This window comes from Callorhinus ursinus, unplaced genomic scaffold, assembly GCF_003265705.2.
Source record: "Callorhinus ursinus isolate GAN/ISIS: 27379988/994484 unplaced genomic scaffold, GSC_fseal_2.0 scaffold9, whole genome shotgun sequence".
Lineage (NCBI taxonomy): Eukaryota > Metazoa > Chordata > Mammalia > Carnivora > Otariidae > Callorhinus > Callorhinus ursinus.
Window position 1 is genome coordinate 3,475,325 of NW_027397071.1, and position 15,244 is coordinate 3,490,568.

The window sequence follows — 15,244 nt, forward strand, 5'->3', positions numbered from 1 at the left end:
TATTTATAAATATTTATAAATTTATAAAGTCGGTTCTCTTGATTTGTGGTAGTCGTGTGTCATAAAGTCACCGTGAATACAGAATTAGTGAATACTGAATGTTGCTTCTGGGAAATGCAGGGTGTAGGCTCCTGCAAGCTTCTGGTCACATTTTGGCAAGAAATCAATAAATAACCTTGCTTTGTGTGTGTTTCTATTTAAAGACTCCTTATTATATATGTATTGTTGATTCATGAACATTGGACTCCCGGCCAACAGCGCCATGGCTTACGCCTAGATGAAGCATATCTAACACATATATTTTCTCTGAAAGGCACATCCCAGCCTTCTCGCACTTAGGAACGCTACACAGCATTTTGGCACTGTGTTCGGGGCTATTTTAGACAACGAAATAGCCCACAAAAAGGGACAAAAGTGTGGCAGTACTCAGACCAGGAACAGGACACTTGCTTACATTAGAGGAGAGGACTCAAGAACAAGAGCGTTGCCTTGTTTGGCCTCAGCTGGGGATGTGCGCACCTAGCAATCAGATTTCTCACCATCCTGCTGCACATGTCCTCCAGGGACCATGAACGTGCTGTGAGCATTGATGTGGGGAGGACACATACATTTTAGCAAATAGGTAGATTGCAGATATGGAATCTGCAAATAAGGAGAGTCACCTGGATCTCTGTTTTGATCAGTCTGGCTATTTCTTTCTTTCTCACCGGCTTCCTTTTTTTTTTTTTTTTCTTTACAGGTCAGTCAAGGCACAATTTTGTGATTATACCAGCAGTAGTCCTCGTAGCAGGAGTGGCATTTTTTTTGCTGTTTAGAAAAGGTATGTTTCAAAAAAATAAGTTTTCAAACTCGAATTGGGTTTTCAAAGGCTAGAAAATTAATAGTTTAGAGACTAAAGCAAAGTTTGAAATTTTAAGCATTTGGAAGAAAAGCAAGCCTTTTGTTTCATTTTGTGTTCCTTGTTGTCCGAGGTTGCTGGGTCTGCCAGGTTTGCCAAGATTTTGCATGATCTTGAGGGCGAAAGGAATCCTTAGGCCATAGGGGGCTTTACAGATGTGAAAACACAGCCGGCTGTTCCCCAGCCTCCTTCTACTTGTGGTCTGCTTCAGCGGATATTATATCTCTGGTCTCCAAGCTAGATTTTGCAAAAGACCTCTTGCTCTTGGCTGCCAGAGCCGTACTTTCCATGTCTTCTAGCCCAAAAGGACGTCCCGGGGAAAAGGCAGCTGTTGTTGGGGTTTGGTGACTTGGAGTGGGTCATAATGACTGGTATTACCTGCACTGCCTTCCTGAGCCATCCTTGCTTTCTTAGAGATGTGGGCCAGCCTTGGAAGGCAGCCCATGTGCCCTGGAGAACAGGTAACCTGTCCCCCATCCTGTTCTTTCCTGGCAACAACAAGCCCCTCCTCAAGCCCCAGGGGACACAGACCAGGATCCAGGCTGTGAATGTGAAGACCGGATGTTCTTGCAGCCCCGACACTCTCCGTATCCGCTTTCTCCAGAGGGCTCTTTGCAAGACTGATTTGTCACTGCCACAGGGAATGCATAAGAGTCAGCTTTCAGCCACGTGATGCTGTGTAGGACCCATGTCATTTCACATTCACGTCTTGGACCAACTTAGATTTCGGGTTCCCTAGACCTACACTGCTCAGTACCGTAGGCACTGGCCACGTGGAGTGGTTTAAATATAAAATCAAATTCATTAAATTTAATTTAAAATTTCTTTCTTCATTTGAACTATGCACATACGGAGTGCTCGGTAGCCACAGAGAGCCAGCGGCTACCGTAATGGGACGGACCAGATAGAGAAGAATTCCATCATCGCAGAAAGTTCCGTCTTTGCTGTCCTAGACTACTGTTTGCGCATTGCCACTAGAATATGGCGTCCCAGGGATACTGCGTCCGTATTATAGGTTGCAAATACCACAAAGATCCCTAGGTAGTAGATTACAAGTCCATTGACTCTCCTCTAAATAAGATAGAAAAATCAGCTGAAGAAAGTTTTGAGGCTTCATTACCAATGAGTAAAATATTGGGGGAGCCCAAATGTTCTTGTAAAAAATTATTTTTAATCCCCAAATAGCAGCATCATTGTTAATCGTCTCCCTAACAGATTGGTCCCCAGAAACCAAAATCATTTTCCACTCAGAGTTCTTGTGGGTCTGTCACCAGAATACCTGAACCAAAAAAAAGGTGGTACTGAGTGCCCATATAATTCCAAAACAGTCGGTTGATTTAGGTTTTAAAAAAAACAAGTTCACTCAGTGGAGAGAAAGTTACTCCCATGGGCAGTACCGGTAGCTCTGTATAACTTGAAAAAAAAAATTGTCTTGAAAAAAATTACTTCAGCCAGCTTCACAGTCGTAAAGCCATAACTTGGGAAAGGGTGAGGCATTTGGCACGGAGCCTCCTGAGGGGGACAGGGGAACGTAAGCAGCTGCGGCGGTGAGTTGTAGTTGACAGACACCGGGGTAAGTTCAGTCAAGCCTGCGGACTAGGCTGCGGGACCGCTAGTCTGGCTCCGGACAAGGGCTGATACCTTTTATGGGAGGACACTGGTGGGTACGTGTGTGGAAGCCATATCTTAATGTCCAAAACGGCGCTGTCCAAAATGGTAGCCATGAGCCACCTGCGGCCGTTGAACCCTTGAAACATGGGGGTCCAAACAGATGTGCTGAAATAGAAATTACACGCTGGATTTATAAGACTTAGTACTTGAAAAGGGCTGCAAAATATCTCATTAGTAATGTTTGTTTTTTTGTTAATATTTTATTTATTTATTTGAGAGAGCGAGAAAGAGAGAGAGAGAGCACCTGAGAGGGGGGAGGGTCAGAGGGAGAAGCAGACTCCCCGCCGAGCAGGGAACCCAATGCAGGACTCGATCCAGGGACTCCAGGATCATGACCTGAGCCAAAGGCAGTCACTCAACCAACTGAGCCACCCAGGCGCCCAGTAATGTTTATTTTGATTGCATGTTAAAATGATAGTATTTTTGACACATTGGGCTTACTAAATAAAATATTTTGAAAATTATTAAAGTGTCAAAATTAAACATTAAAATTAATTTCAAAATTAAAACATTTTGAAAATGAATTTCACCCAGTTCTTTTTCCTTTGTGAGGTGACTGCTAAAATCGTTAAATTACCCCTGTGGCTCATATATTCCTGGGCAGTGCTGGCCCACGCCATCCGAGCCTGCCCTACATCGTTAGCCTTATGCATGAGCTGCTGTAGAAATAGCCATTGTTGTTAGCAGTGTTTGGTTTTCTTTTTCTGTCATCTGATGAGCAGTTTTGGAACACCTCTTTGGACCCCCTTTGTAGTTAGTTTAACTTATGCATTTGGAAGAGCAGGAAGACCAACTTGACAGGTGTGGTTTAGAGTGTTCCAGATTTAGGTCTCCCATCAGGCAGGCTATAACTGCAGATTTCAGCTTTGCTTTTCAGTCCTTTAACTGAGTGGAAAATTCCTTCATTTGTAGGTTGTCTGAAACGTGGCAGAAACACAGAGAGAACCGAGTAAGTACCCTGTAGACTGTACAGTGGGTAAGTTACGTATCACGTAGCAGAACCAGAACAGCCCTGATGTAGAGCGCCTCTTCCTTGGGGACCATCTGTGTATCTGTCACTTGTCTTGAATGGTAATATGTAGCATCAGCGCTGGGCTTGGCACTTTTCCGTGTAGCACCTCCTCACCGCCTCGCGATGGGCCTTGCACAGGGGTGTCATTACCACTTGCTTAGAGACAGCGACTATGAGAAGTCAGGTCCCATTGCTAAGAGGCAGTCGAGCTGGGATTCAAATCGGGGTCTTCAGACTCCGAGGGTTATACTGTTAGCCTCCGTCTCCCATCCCGGGAGAATTGGACCAAGGATTGGATTCACTTCGGGAGCCAAGGCCAGAGCCGGGCCTGTATCACAAACAAAAACTAGGATCCAGACACAGTTAGGAGCAGCAGTGCTGACTAAACTGCCCTGTGGAGGCTCCAGAAGGACCCCTGTCCCCCTGCCAGGTCCTTGGCAGTCAGGAGGCAAGGGCCCAGGAGCTGGGCTCTAGGGGGTGATGGGAGGAGTAAAGGCTCAGGGCTGTAAAGGGCGGGGTAGGGAGTGAAGAGTCATCCTCTTTGGGGCAGCAGATATCGGTGAATAGAGGGAGCTGGGGCTGAACTGACAGGCTGGGCCACGCAGATAATGAGGGAGAGTGGCCAAGAGGTTTGTGTCATTTTTTCCCTGGGAAACCGCTGAGGATTACTGAGCAGAGCTATGCGTTAGACAAAGCATAGGGGGAATTAACAGACAAGAGGCTGGAGAAGGGGACACTGGTTGGTGGACAATGAAACAGTGCAACCAAGCAGAGAGGGCCTGAATCATGGTGGTGGTCGTGGCAGAGCGGCCGTGGAGGGCTAGGTGCGGGAGGAAGTGTGGCGGTCATATTAACGAACATTCCAGCTGAAAGGGCAGGCTCCCCGGGGCGGGGGTGGGGGCGGGGGTGGGGTTCCCTGCCAGCTCATCTCTCACGGGCCTCAGACAAGTCACTTCAACTCTCTGTGCCTCAGTTGTCTTCTGTGGAGAATGGGCATAACAAGAGAAGAGAAATAATAGTGTAGGTAATAATAGTATAGGAATAGCAACATGTATAAACAAGTTAATAAAAATAAAATGCTTTGAACAGTGACTGGCTCAGAATGGGGCTTAATAAATGTTACTGTGCTATTATGGTTATGAATATTATTATTATCCAGGAAAGAAGCCAGAAGTGGCAGGAAATCCGACGCTTGGTGCCTGGAAGATGGGTGGCCCCGCCAGGCGTACGGAGGAGTCGGGCGCGGCTCTGGCTTGGGAAGCTGGGTCTCTGCTGTGACGGGCTGAGTGTGGGGTGGCCGCATTACTTGGGTCCTAGGTCCGGCACGTAACTGCAGAAGTGGCTTTAGGGGCTGTGGCTGGAGCTACAGCATCTTCATCAGTACAGTAACTGATGCTCTGAGCATCTGAGGTCACCAAGAAAGCCACGCCCAAGGCCCTCGGGTGACAGGCAGAGTGGAGGAGCCGGGGTGGGATGAGTCCGGGAGGAGAGCCAGGGTGGCCCCCTGCTAGAGACCCTCAGGGAGGAGAGGCTAAGGAGGAGGGCGGGTGGTCAAGACCTTTGGCTTTGTTGAGTGAGTTGCTGATTTTCAAGAAAGCCACAGGGTCAGCGGTTGGAGTGGGAATGAGGACGGGCCTCTGCGCAACAGGGAGCACCTGCGTGCCCCGGGGCCCGGGGACTCAGAGGGTCCCTTTCTCCCCAGCTGCTGGCCGGGACACACCCAGGTTCCCAGGGAGGCCGGCGATGGCAGGAGGCCATGCGGAGGGGGCTGGAGAGGGGGTGAGCACCAGTAGGTGAGGTGAGGAACCGGTGTGCCAGCAGGGAAGGGGGTAGAGAAAGAGGCGCGGTGGCTGTTACAGATTGGCGGCAGTAAGCACGAGTGCCCGGGCAGGGCGGGATTCCCGGTGCGCCTCTGCTGAGACCCAGCTGGTGAGAGCGGGGCGGGGGGGCGCCGTTGGAAGCATGACTGCTGACGTCATGCAGGGCAGGCCGTGAGCCAGGGGTGATGGAGCCTTCCAGAGCTCATGCCCTCGCCGGAGGCTCGCTTTCACAGAGGTTCCTGCAGTGAGGTCAGGCACTGTGTTAGCCGATGGCTTGAGATCCGGTTCCCAGGGAGGCCCGACACTGCGTGGGATTCAGAGAAGGGCTACGTTAGGGCTCCCACCCTGGAGCAGCTTGTGAGCACACTGGAGAGAGAGGACGAGAATGTAAACAGTTAGAAGGGCGGAGGCACGGGGTAATGGGCCAGAATGTGTGGTGGGGTTGGTCAGGGCTGGGCAGCCAGCCGAGGGGAGGCGAAGAGGCCAGAGTCATCAGGAAGACTCTGAAGGGGGGGTGGGGGAGGATGGGAGCTGGATCTTCAGAGCAGGGGTGGAGTGGAAAAGGCCTTCCAGCCGGGAGAAGCAGCAGAGGCAAAGACATGGAGGGGAGCTAAACCCTTGTGGTTTATTTGACGGAGAGATTGGCCTACTTAGCATCAAGGTGAGCAAGTGGCAAAAGAGTGAAGTCAGGGGCATGAAGATGGAGCGGTATGGGAATAGGGAGCCATTGTAGGCTCTTGAACAGGACAGTTCCAAAAAGCATGAAAAGCACTGCTTTGGGATAATGAGTCTAGGAAGGAAAAGGTGACATCTGAGGGTGACATCCTGAGGAGAAACCTGGGTAGCTTGGGGCTGGGTATGGGAGCTCACATTTCTTGGTGTACTTTTGTTTACTCTTCAGATTTTGTACTTTGTGTATTTACTACCTATTTAATAATAATTTTTAAATTTACAGAGCCCCCTGTGGCTGCAGTGGGACTTCCTTAAACTCAGTTATTAAAAGAGTTATATATATGGTGGAGAGGGTAAGAGTTGGAAGAGTAGTGGGGGAGGGGACATGCATAACCAGGAACAAAGGCCAAATTGTCACATTTCTGTGACGACCGTGTCTGAAAGAGCTAGACCCAATCAGAAAATATCTAAGGACAGCCAGTAGATTTCAGACAGCTGAGAGAAAAACGGACATGATATCACACTTTTCACCCAGATAGGTCAATGTCAACAATTTCCGGGAGTGCTGGTAGTCTCCGTTTTTGTGTAAATGCCTAGAAAACAGGTCACAAATTCACCCGAGTTAAAAAGGGAGCAGAGAACCCTGTTCCTGTGGGAAGAAAGATCTGCAGTCCGTAGGCCATGTCTCAGCCTGAAGGGGAGCTGGAGAGGCAGGCCCCATTCATTGGCAGGAGGTGCAACAGGTGTGGGCGTGGGTGAGGAGAGCCCCCAGGGGGGCAAGGGGGGCGGGAGAGCAGCAGGGCACCGAGCCCTGCACCTGCAGAGCTGCTCTAAGGAGTCCTGTGCCCACTGGGACACGTTTGAGAAGCAGCGCCCACTTCATCCCCCTCAAAAATTTACTGCACCCATTTTCACGTTCTAGTAGATTATTTATTTTAAGGTTTTATTTATTTATTTGAGAGAGAACACAAGCAGAGGGGAGAGGCAGAGGGAGAGGGAGAAGCAGACTCCCCTCTGCAGGGAGCCCGATGCGGGACTCGATCCCGGGACCCCGGGACCAAGACCTGAGCTGAAGGCAGACACGCAACTGGCTGAGCCACCCAGGCGCCTATTAGATTCTTAATAAGGAAAGCTCATAATTTGCTCCCTTTTACCTAACCCCTGTGACTCCAGCGCTCACTCTTTATGATCTCTGGCCACTAACGGGGTACAGATATTTGGGGAACCCTGGTGTGGTCTGGGCTGCGCCTGTCAGATCTGGTCTGACCTATGAAGTACAGACTGTTAGGAAGGCACGAGGCAAGAACGGGGACCTCAGTTTGAAGGGGCGTGTCCCGGCAATTCTGCAGCTTTGTGCCTGGGCTCATTTCCTCTGAGCTAACCCCAGGCCGGTCCTGTCACCACTGTGGAGATGACTCACCAGGGAGAGAGGCTAAGGGAGGGGCAGAAACTATTCTCAGGAGACTCATGTGGCAAGGAGCAGATAACTGCCACAAAGAGCAACAACTTACGTAAGGGTCCTTAAAGGTCTCAGCTTTGTTCTTTGGAGAGTTCGATGCCACTCAAAGGCTGAGTTGGTTTGAGGAAACAGGGCTGTTAACAAGTGCCTCACACTGAAGGTGGTACTTCCTGTGGGCCCCCAGCTACCATCCCAGGAGGGCCCAAGACCAGTCTCCCTCCATCTCTGCTCCCCGGAGCCCTTGGCTTTGATGGCTTTATTGTAAAAGGGCTACTCACATTAGACTAGGAGGGTAATTTGGTCTGCATTTTACAAGTTACTAACATGAGCTCTCTTTTTTTTTTAATAGTCCCAGTTGACCGGTACTACAAGGTGAAATCAAATGTATAGCGACTAACTTATTTAAATAATGGAAAAAAAGCCATCTGATTTGCCATTCAAGTTTATGTCATCTTCGAGGACATTTTGGAATTCTAATCTGAAGTGGCCCTCCACCAGAAGAAATGGTTTTGGCAGAAATATCAACTAAAAACCAGCACCAGTATCTACCCTATCCCTGCTGTGATCTATGACTAGACACTGTAAATAACATTTGCGTCTCAATTTTTTACTATAAATTTTCTATCAGAGATATAAACTTGTAAATATGTAAATATATACATAAGTGGTAGATGGTTTGGCTTTTTTTTTTTTCCTCTTAGGTCAGAAAAATATCCTGAGTCACGCACCTCAGGAGGTGAAAGTTTTTTCCTAAAATCTATTCTCTGCTTCTCTTTTGTTTTATTTTTTTTTTCGTTTTTTTAAAAAATATTTTTTTTTTCAATTTTATTATGTTATGTGGAGAAAGGGGAACCCTCTTACACTGCTGGTGGGAATGCAAGTTGGTACAGCCACTTTGGAAAACAGTGTGGAGGTTCCTCAAAAATTTAAAAATAGAGCTACCCTATGACCCAGCAATTGCACTCCTGAGTATTTACCCCAAAGACACAGATATAGTGAAAAGAAGGGCCATATGCACCCCAATGTTCATAGCAGCAATGTCCACAATAGCCAAACTGTGGAAAGAGCCGAGATGCCCTTCAACAGATGAATGGATAAAGATGTGGTCCATCTATACAATGGAATATTACTCAGCCATCAGAAAGGATGAATACCCAACTTTTACATCAACATGGATGGGACTGGAGGAGAGTATGCTAAGTGAAATAAGTCAAGCCGAGAAAGTCATTTATCACATGGTTTCACTTATTTGTAGAACATAAGGAACAGCATGGAGGACATTAGGAGAAGGAAGGGAAAAATGAAGGGGGGGAAATCGGAGGGAGAGACGAACCATGAGGGACTATGGACTCTGAGAAACAAACTGAGGGTTTTAGAGGGGAGAGGGTGGGGGATGGGTTAGCCCGGTGATGGGTATTAAGGAGGGCACGTGCTGCATGGAGCACTGGGTGTTATACGAAAACAGTGGATCGTGGATCACCACATCTCTTGTTTTAGAGGGAAAAGAATTCATTGCAGTAGTAGAGTGAGAGAGGAGATGGACAAAGTACGTTCTGTGTCCTGAGTCTGTGGCTCTTGACAGGAGGCGAGAACACACGGGTCGTCCGTTTATTTTGCTAAACCAGATCGCCGCCATCCACACGCAGGGAGACTTGTCTCATGAAGGTCTCTTAACTCACTCCGTGTCTGGTGTTAGTTGTCACATGGGCAGGGAAACAGCAGAGAACTCTTAAAAACTGTAAAGTCCTATACAAATGCAGAACAGAAGCCTCTCCTGAATGAGGAAGCAGACCGGCCCTGGCTGTCCCTCAGGTGGCCATGATATATACCAACATCCCAAGCCCTTAGCTCCTGAACCCACACTACCCCTGGAGCTCCTGCCACATGAGAGTCTTCAGCCTGAAAGAGGAAATACTGCTTTTTCACACCAAGACAAAGTGTGCTGAAAGCCCCATGAGGCAGCTCTCTCTGGGCCCCTCCCAGGTATCAGCAAGAATGAGGCGGGGGCCTGGGAGCCCTGAGTACTGCTGGGAAGACCCACCCCTACTTCTCCCTGGTCCTTCCACCTCTGGGCAACAAAGCTTCCTCTCAAAATGTGTGTCTGGCTCATCCTGTGAAACCCTTTATTCCAGGCCCTGTGGGGAGCCTGGGACTCCCAGAACATCCTTCGCCTTCCAGACCGTTGTCTCTAGATGCTCTGTAAGGCCCTTTCTGACCCCTCCATCAACGGCAAAATTCCTCGTATTCTCTGCTGTGAATGTTCCCTCCACCTTTCTGTTCTCACCGGAACCTGACTCTCCCCAAGCGATGCTGCTTCCTGAGGCCCTCTCAAGGGCCAGTTCCTTCCTCTCCTATGCTCCTTGGACCCCGGGCAAGAGGGAGGGCCGGTGTCCTCCTGGCTCCTGTCTGCTTCCAGCCCACGCCTCCTTCCTCAGTTCCAGTGGGCAAACCAGCAGATCACCACCCACCACACGTCCCCTTTTCTGGTTATCTTTGTTGTTCCTCAGCCTGTGAAGATTTTAGCGCTAGGTCCAGATCACTCTTTCCTAATGCTCCTCCCTTCAGAATCTGAGTGTGCTCTCAGAAACCCCAGGTCCAGTGCCCTGGCATGGTCTGCCCCAAGCATCTTGTCTCCCTCCCTCCTCAGCAGCCACTGTCCTGGTCTTGCCCCTGACCTTCCACCACCAATGCCCGCAGCCCCTCACAGTCCCTGTTACAAGCATCCCTGCTCCGCTCTCCGTCTCACACGTCTCCCCCTGGGCGCCCCACTCCACAGACCCCGCAGCCCCACCAGGTCCTCCAAGCCAATGACCCCACGGCCCCCCACTGGCCTGCAGCCACTGCGACTTCTCATTCCCCGAGCCGTGCTGGGTCTCCATGTTCGTCATGAGAGCAACCTGCTACCTTCACTCTTTTACCCTCCTGTTCATCCTCCTCATTTGGCCCAATCCCAACCCTGGGCAGAGTCACCTCTGCTGGTTCCCTCCCTGCACCTGAGCTGCTAAGCAGCCCTGCAGGCAAAGACAGCCCTGGGCTGAGGAGTGTCATCTCAGTGACCGTAGACCTCCAGGGGGCTCCCAGTGGCTCTCAGATGGCCTCACTGCATTGCCCTGGTCTGCTCACTGTCTCCTCCCATCTCTTCCTAGACCTGCAGCCCTGTGTCCTCATGCTCAGCTGCTCACCTCACTTCCTCTGTCACTGAAACAAAAGCATCCAGAAGAACCTCCCGCCACATGTCTACACACCCAGCTGCATTGGCAGCCATGTCCTTTGCCTCCCCTCCTGTCACTGTGCATGAGCCCTCCTTGCTTCTCCTGAAACCTCCAGTCTCCCCCTTTGTCTTAGTCTGCCGGGGCCACCGTGACAAAATACCAGTGGCTTAAAAAACAGAAATTAGACTGGGTTACTTAAAAAACAGAAATTTATTTTCTCACAGTTCTAGAGGCTGCAAAGTCCAAGATCAAGGTGCTGGCTGGTTTGGCTCCTGGTGAGGCCTCTCCTCCTGGTTTGCAGGCAGCTGCCTTCTTGCTGGGTCCTCTCGTGGCTGGGAAGAGCCCTGGCGTCTCTTCTCTTCTGAGGGCACTGGCTCTACCAGAGCAGGTTTCTACCCTCAGGGCCTCATGTAACCTTTGTCACCTCCTCACGGTCCTGTCTCCAAATAGAGTCACACGGGCGTTAGGGTCTCAACATGTGAGTCTTAGGACAAAAATATTCCATCTATGACACTGCTTCTGTGTGGGACCCCAGCTGCCCTCATCTACTTAGGAGATCACTCTTTGTCTACCTCTCTCCCACATCATCAGCATTTACCTTTCTGCTACGTCATACAAACAGACTGTCATTTCCCACATCTTCAAAAAACCAGAATACTCTTGATTTACTTCCCCATCTAGCTCTTGTCTCATTTTCCACTACCTTTAATGGAAAAGTTTCTCGAAAGAAATGATCTGTACTTTCTTTTTTCTGACTCCTCTCCTCCTTTCTTGAACCCACTTCAGTCAGGCTTGTCAAGGTTATCAGGGACCCCCTCCCCCAGCTGTGGGATCTGGTGGGTAGCTCTCCAGCCTCATCTCGCCATGTCTGCAAGCAGCATTTGGCTCGGTGGAGTCGTTCCCACGTACTTAGTGCTTTGTAGGTGCTAGGTTCTACAGGGTCTGCCACAGGAAAGCTTGCAATGCGATAGGGCAAACATCTGTGAGCACTTGTGATGAGTGTACTAAGTCCTAAAACAGAAGTATAGACAAAGAACGAAGGAATTATAACCATATGATCCAGCTGTTCCACTCCTTGGTATATCCCCAAGAGAAATAAAAACATGTCCACACAAACTTGCATATGAATGTTCATAGATCATTACTCATAATAGCCAAATGGAACAATCCATTTGTCCCTCAACTGAAGAAAAGATAAAACGTGGTACATTTAGACAATGGGATAGTAGTCAGTGTAGAAAGTAATGAGGATCTGAGGGCGCCTGGGAGGCTCAGTTGGTTAAGCAAGTGTCTGACTCTTGATTTCAGCTCAGGTCTTGACCTCGGGGTCATGAGTTCAAGCCCCACATTGGGCTCCCTGCTGGGTATGGAGCCTACTTAAAAATAGTAATAATAATAATGAGTGTCTGATATGTGCTACCACATCGTGAGCCTTGAAAATGTGCTCAGTGAAAGAAACCAGTCCAAAGAGACCACATACTATATAATTTCATCCATACAAAATGTCCAGAATAGGCACATCTATAGAGCTAAAAAGTGGATTCCTAGTGGCCCAGAGCTGGGAGGAGGATGTTGGGTCAGGGGAAGGAGTGACTGTTAATGAGGGCCTGGTTTCTTTTTGGGGTGATGACAATGTTCTGATATTGTAGTAATTGTATAACTGTTAGACTAAAACCATCAAATTGTACACTTCAAATGAGTGGCTTGTACTGTGTGTGAATTATGTCCCAATAAAACCGTTATTATAACAAAAAGAACTAAGCAATTAGAGGAGGGCTGGCCCTGGGAAAGGCAGCCCTCCCCCACCCCTGGAGCCAGGCTTCCCCATCAGCTGCTTCAGCCCTGGCTCAGCCCTGGAGGCTGACGGGCTATGTGGGTGACTTCCCTAATCTCAGGACCCCAACTACAGTTTTCCCCACTCTGCCTGGGGCTGAAAATTACCAGAGGATAAAGCGACCTTCTATTTGGAAGTCAGAGCCAAGAACAATCATCTAGCCTCAAACACCAGCCAGTGAGTCTGTGAAAGTGTCATGAACCAGAGTTCAACTTAGAATCTCAAGACAGGGCCGCCTGGGTGGCTCAGTTGTTAAGCGACTGCCTTCGGCTCAGGTCATGATCCCAGGGTCCTGGGATCGAGCCCCGCATCAGGGTCCTAGTTCAGCGGGGAGTCTGCTTCTCCCTCTGCCTCTGCCCACGACCAACCCCCACCTCACTCATGCTCACTCTTTATCTCAAATGAATAAAATCTTTAAAAAAAAAAAAAAGATTCTTGAGACCAGTCGTCCCACTGTATGTCTCCTCCCGGCCACCCTTAGCCACGCTCTGCCCCGCATCCACATGCCCTGCTCATCCATCTTCTTCTGCATTCCCATTCCCTGCCCAGCCCCTCCTTCCGGGCTGTCCCCCTGCAGAGCCAGTGGAACCTCCCTCCACAGTCAGCACTGGAACTGCCCCCCCCACCCTCGGCCTCATCTCTGCATCCCTGGTGCTCCTCCGGGAGGCCTCTGGCTCCATCAGCAGCCCTCACCAAGGGACAGGCAGGTGCTACTGCTCTCTCTGATTCATGCATGAGGAAAGCCACAGGCACCTGTCCAAGGTCAGCCGGTTATAAGCGAAAGAATTGGGCCTCTAACCCAGGCAATGCAGCCCCAGAGGGCTCTTCACCACCAAGCTACACTAAGAGAAGTTAGAGGCATGTGGCCACTCTTCCACACAGAGTGGGGAGACCTCTGAAACCCTCAGTTTTATGCCCCCCACCCTCAACTAAAAGGTCAGCTGTGTGTGTCTACCAGCCAGAGGAAGCCCAGCCCTGGCCACTGGGCCATGTAGTGAGAGGCCTAGTAGCAGCCCAGGGCCTATGTGGCCCGAGCGGGAGTGGCCGGGGGTGGCGGAAGTGAGAGTGAAGTGAGCAGATGTGTGGGTTCCCTGGGCAGCCGGGGGAGTTAGAGTTCTTCCTCTCTCCACCCTCTTCCTCTTCTTAATCTTTTTTTTTTCTTCAAGATTTATTTTTCAAGAGGCTTTCATGCAAAAAAAAAAAAAAAAACAACAAAAAAAACTATTGATTAAAGTAGTAGGCCTCTGTTCAGGGAAATAGAAATCAAAAGCACAATGAGATGCCACCTCACACCGGTCAGAGTGGCTAAAATGAACAATCAGGAAACAATAGGTGTTGGCCAGGATGCAGAAAAAGGGGAACCCTCCTGCACTGTTGGTGGGGATGCAGACTGGTTCAGCCACTCTGGAAAACAGTATGGAGGTTCTTCAAAAAGTTAAAAATAGAACTGCCCTATGACCCAGTGTTTGCACTACTAGGCATTTACCCAAAGGATACAAACACAGTGATCTGAAGGGGCACATGTACCCCAATATTTATAACAGCAATGCCCACAATAGCCCAAATATGGAAAGAGCCCATATGTGTATATATATATATATATATATCTTGCCATTTGCAACGATGTGGTTGGAACTAGAGGGTACTATGCTAAGTCAAATAAGTCAGTCAGAGAAAGACAAATAACATATGATTTCACTCATATGTGGAATTTAAGAAACAAAACCGATGAACATAGGGTAAGGGAAGGAAAAATAAAATAAGATGAAAATTGAGAGGGAGGGAAACCATAAGAGACAATCATAGGAAACAAATCGCGGGTTGTTAGAGCGGAGGTAGGTGGGTGGATGTGGTAACTGGGTGATGGGCCTTAAGGGGGACATGTGATGTAGTGAGCACTGGGTGTTCTATGCAACGGATGAATCACTGAATTCTACCTCTGAAACTAATGATATGCTATATGTTAACTAAATTGAATTTAAATAAAGAGTTGTTTAAAAAAAAGAAAGAAAAAAGAAAAAAACAAGAAACGAAACAAAACAAAAATAAAGTAGTAGACCTATGTGTGTTGATTTGGGAATCATTGAAAAGCACCCCAATCAAGACCACCGCAATCACTCACCAGCCTCCTGAAATCTGCCCCCCTTCACTCCTTCAGATGCAATAATCAGTTCAGGCCAGAGCAGTTAGAGACCTGTTTAAAAATGACTCATGAATGGCACCTGGGTGGCTCAGTCATTAAGCGTCTGCCTTCAGCTAAGGTCGTGATCCCGGGGTCCTGGGATCCAGCCCCACGTCCGGCTCCCTGCTCGGCGGGAAGCCTGCTTCTCCCTCTCCCACTCCCCCTGCTTGTGTTCCCTCTCTCTCTGTGTCTCTCTCTGTCAAATAAATAAATAAAATCTTAAAAAAAATGACTCATGAAACCACTTAATAACCACACCTCTCCTGGCCAATCATTTGGAGACTGGAGCAAAAGAAAAAAAATGTGTGCCCCTGTATACACATCTGTATGTATTTTCTTAACGAGCAAGATTTTTCTAGAACATTACAGTAACAACAACAACAAGGAATTGAAAAATTGAAAAGTAGGTGTATTAGAACTCAACAGTATTTTAAGTTTAAATATTTTATTTATACCCTAAAATAGTGTTTATTAGAATAGTACT

At 48.7% G+C, this 15,244-nt stretch overlaps 1 protein-coding gene across 2 annotated transcripts in view; it reads left to right on the forward strand.

The window, feature by feature from the left end:
- Positions 1-15,244, forward strand: part of CD58 (CD58 molecule) — a 60,517-nt gene that overhangs the window by 28,682 nt on the left and 16,591 nt on the right. Inside the window, exons 4-6 of one of the 2 annotated variants that reach the window (XM_025872516.2) lie at positions 740-820; positions 3,482-3,518; positions 7,882-8,202. In XM_025872516.2, coding sequence (XP_025728301.1) covers positions 740-820; positions 3,482-3,518; positions 7,882-7,891 — 128 coding nt within the window. In that variant the 3' untranslated portion in view covers positions 7,892-8,202. Of the gene's footprint in view, positions 1-739; positions 821-3,481; positions 3,519-7,881; positions 8,203-15,244 lie in introns of those variants that run through there. The other variant, XM_025872517.2, reaches the window with a different exon arrangement.